The sequence below is a fragment of the Penaeus monodon genome, chromosome 31, assembly GCF_015228065.2.
Source record: "Penaeus monodon isolate SGIC_2016 chromosome 31, NSTDA_Pmon_1, whole genome shotgun sequence".
In the NCBI taxonomy this organism is placed as follows: domain Eukaryota; kingdom Metazoa; phylum Arthropoda; class Malacostraca; order Decapoda; family Penaeidae; genus Penaeus; species Penaeus monodon.
Genome location: NC_051416.1, coordinates 2039040 through 2039573, shown reverse-complemented (window position 1 = coordinate 2039573; position 534 = coordinate 2039040). Strand labels below are relative to the sequence as shown.

Here is a 534-nt window from a genome sequence, read left to right as displayed (position 1 = left end):
ATTTTGAAAAAGCGCGTGGACGAGCTGGCGCGCCGGGCGAAGGTGGTCGGCCAGGTTTGCAAGTCGACGAAATCTCTGTCGGTCAGACCGAGCAGAATCTCTGTTGTTTGGGACACGAAGCATAACCCAAGCATTGTCTGGTGTCCGGTGTATAAGGTGAGATATTTTTGTTTTTGTCTTTTTCGTAAATACTTTTTTTTCTTTTTCTTTTTTGTTATCTTGTCTTTTTTTTTAAATCTTCTTTGTTTTTCTTCTTCCTTTTTTTAATGCTTCGTTTTTATTTATTTTATTTTTTTTATTCTTCGTTATCTTCTCTTTAAAAAAATGATCTTTAATTTTTCGTTTTGTCTTGTTTTATTATTATTTTTTTAAATCTTCGTCTCCTTTTTTTAATTCTTCGTTTTTTTATTCTTCTTCACTTTCTTCTTCTTTTATACTTCTTATATTTCGTTTTTTCCTCGTTTTCCTCTCCTTTTTCTTTCCGGGATTTTCCTTCGACTCCAAAAAGTTTAGGTCGTGTTGCAGCTCTTGATA

The 534-nt window shown here is 33.3% G+C and overlaps 1 protein-coding gene across 1 annotated transcript in view; it reads left to right on the top strand.

Moving 5' to 3' along the window:
* The window catches only part of LOC119592982 (carbohydrate sulfotransferase 10-like), an 8205-nt gene that overhangs the window by 3891 nt on the left and 3780 nt on the right, over positions 1-534 (top strand). The window contains exon 3 of the mRNA XM_037941867.1: positions 1-156. This exon is cut by the window's left edge and continues 9 nt beyond it. Coding sequence (XP_037797795.1) covers positions 1-156 — 156 coding nt within the window. The remainder of the gene's footprint in view (positions 157-534) is intronic.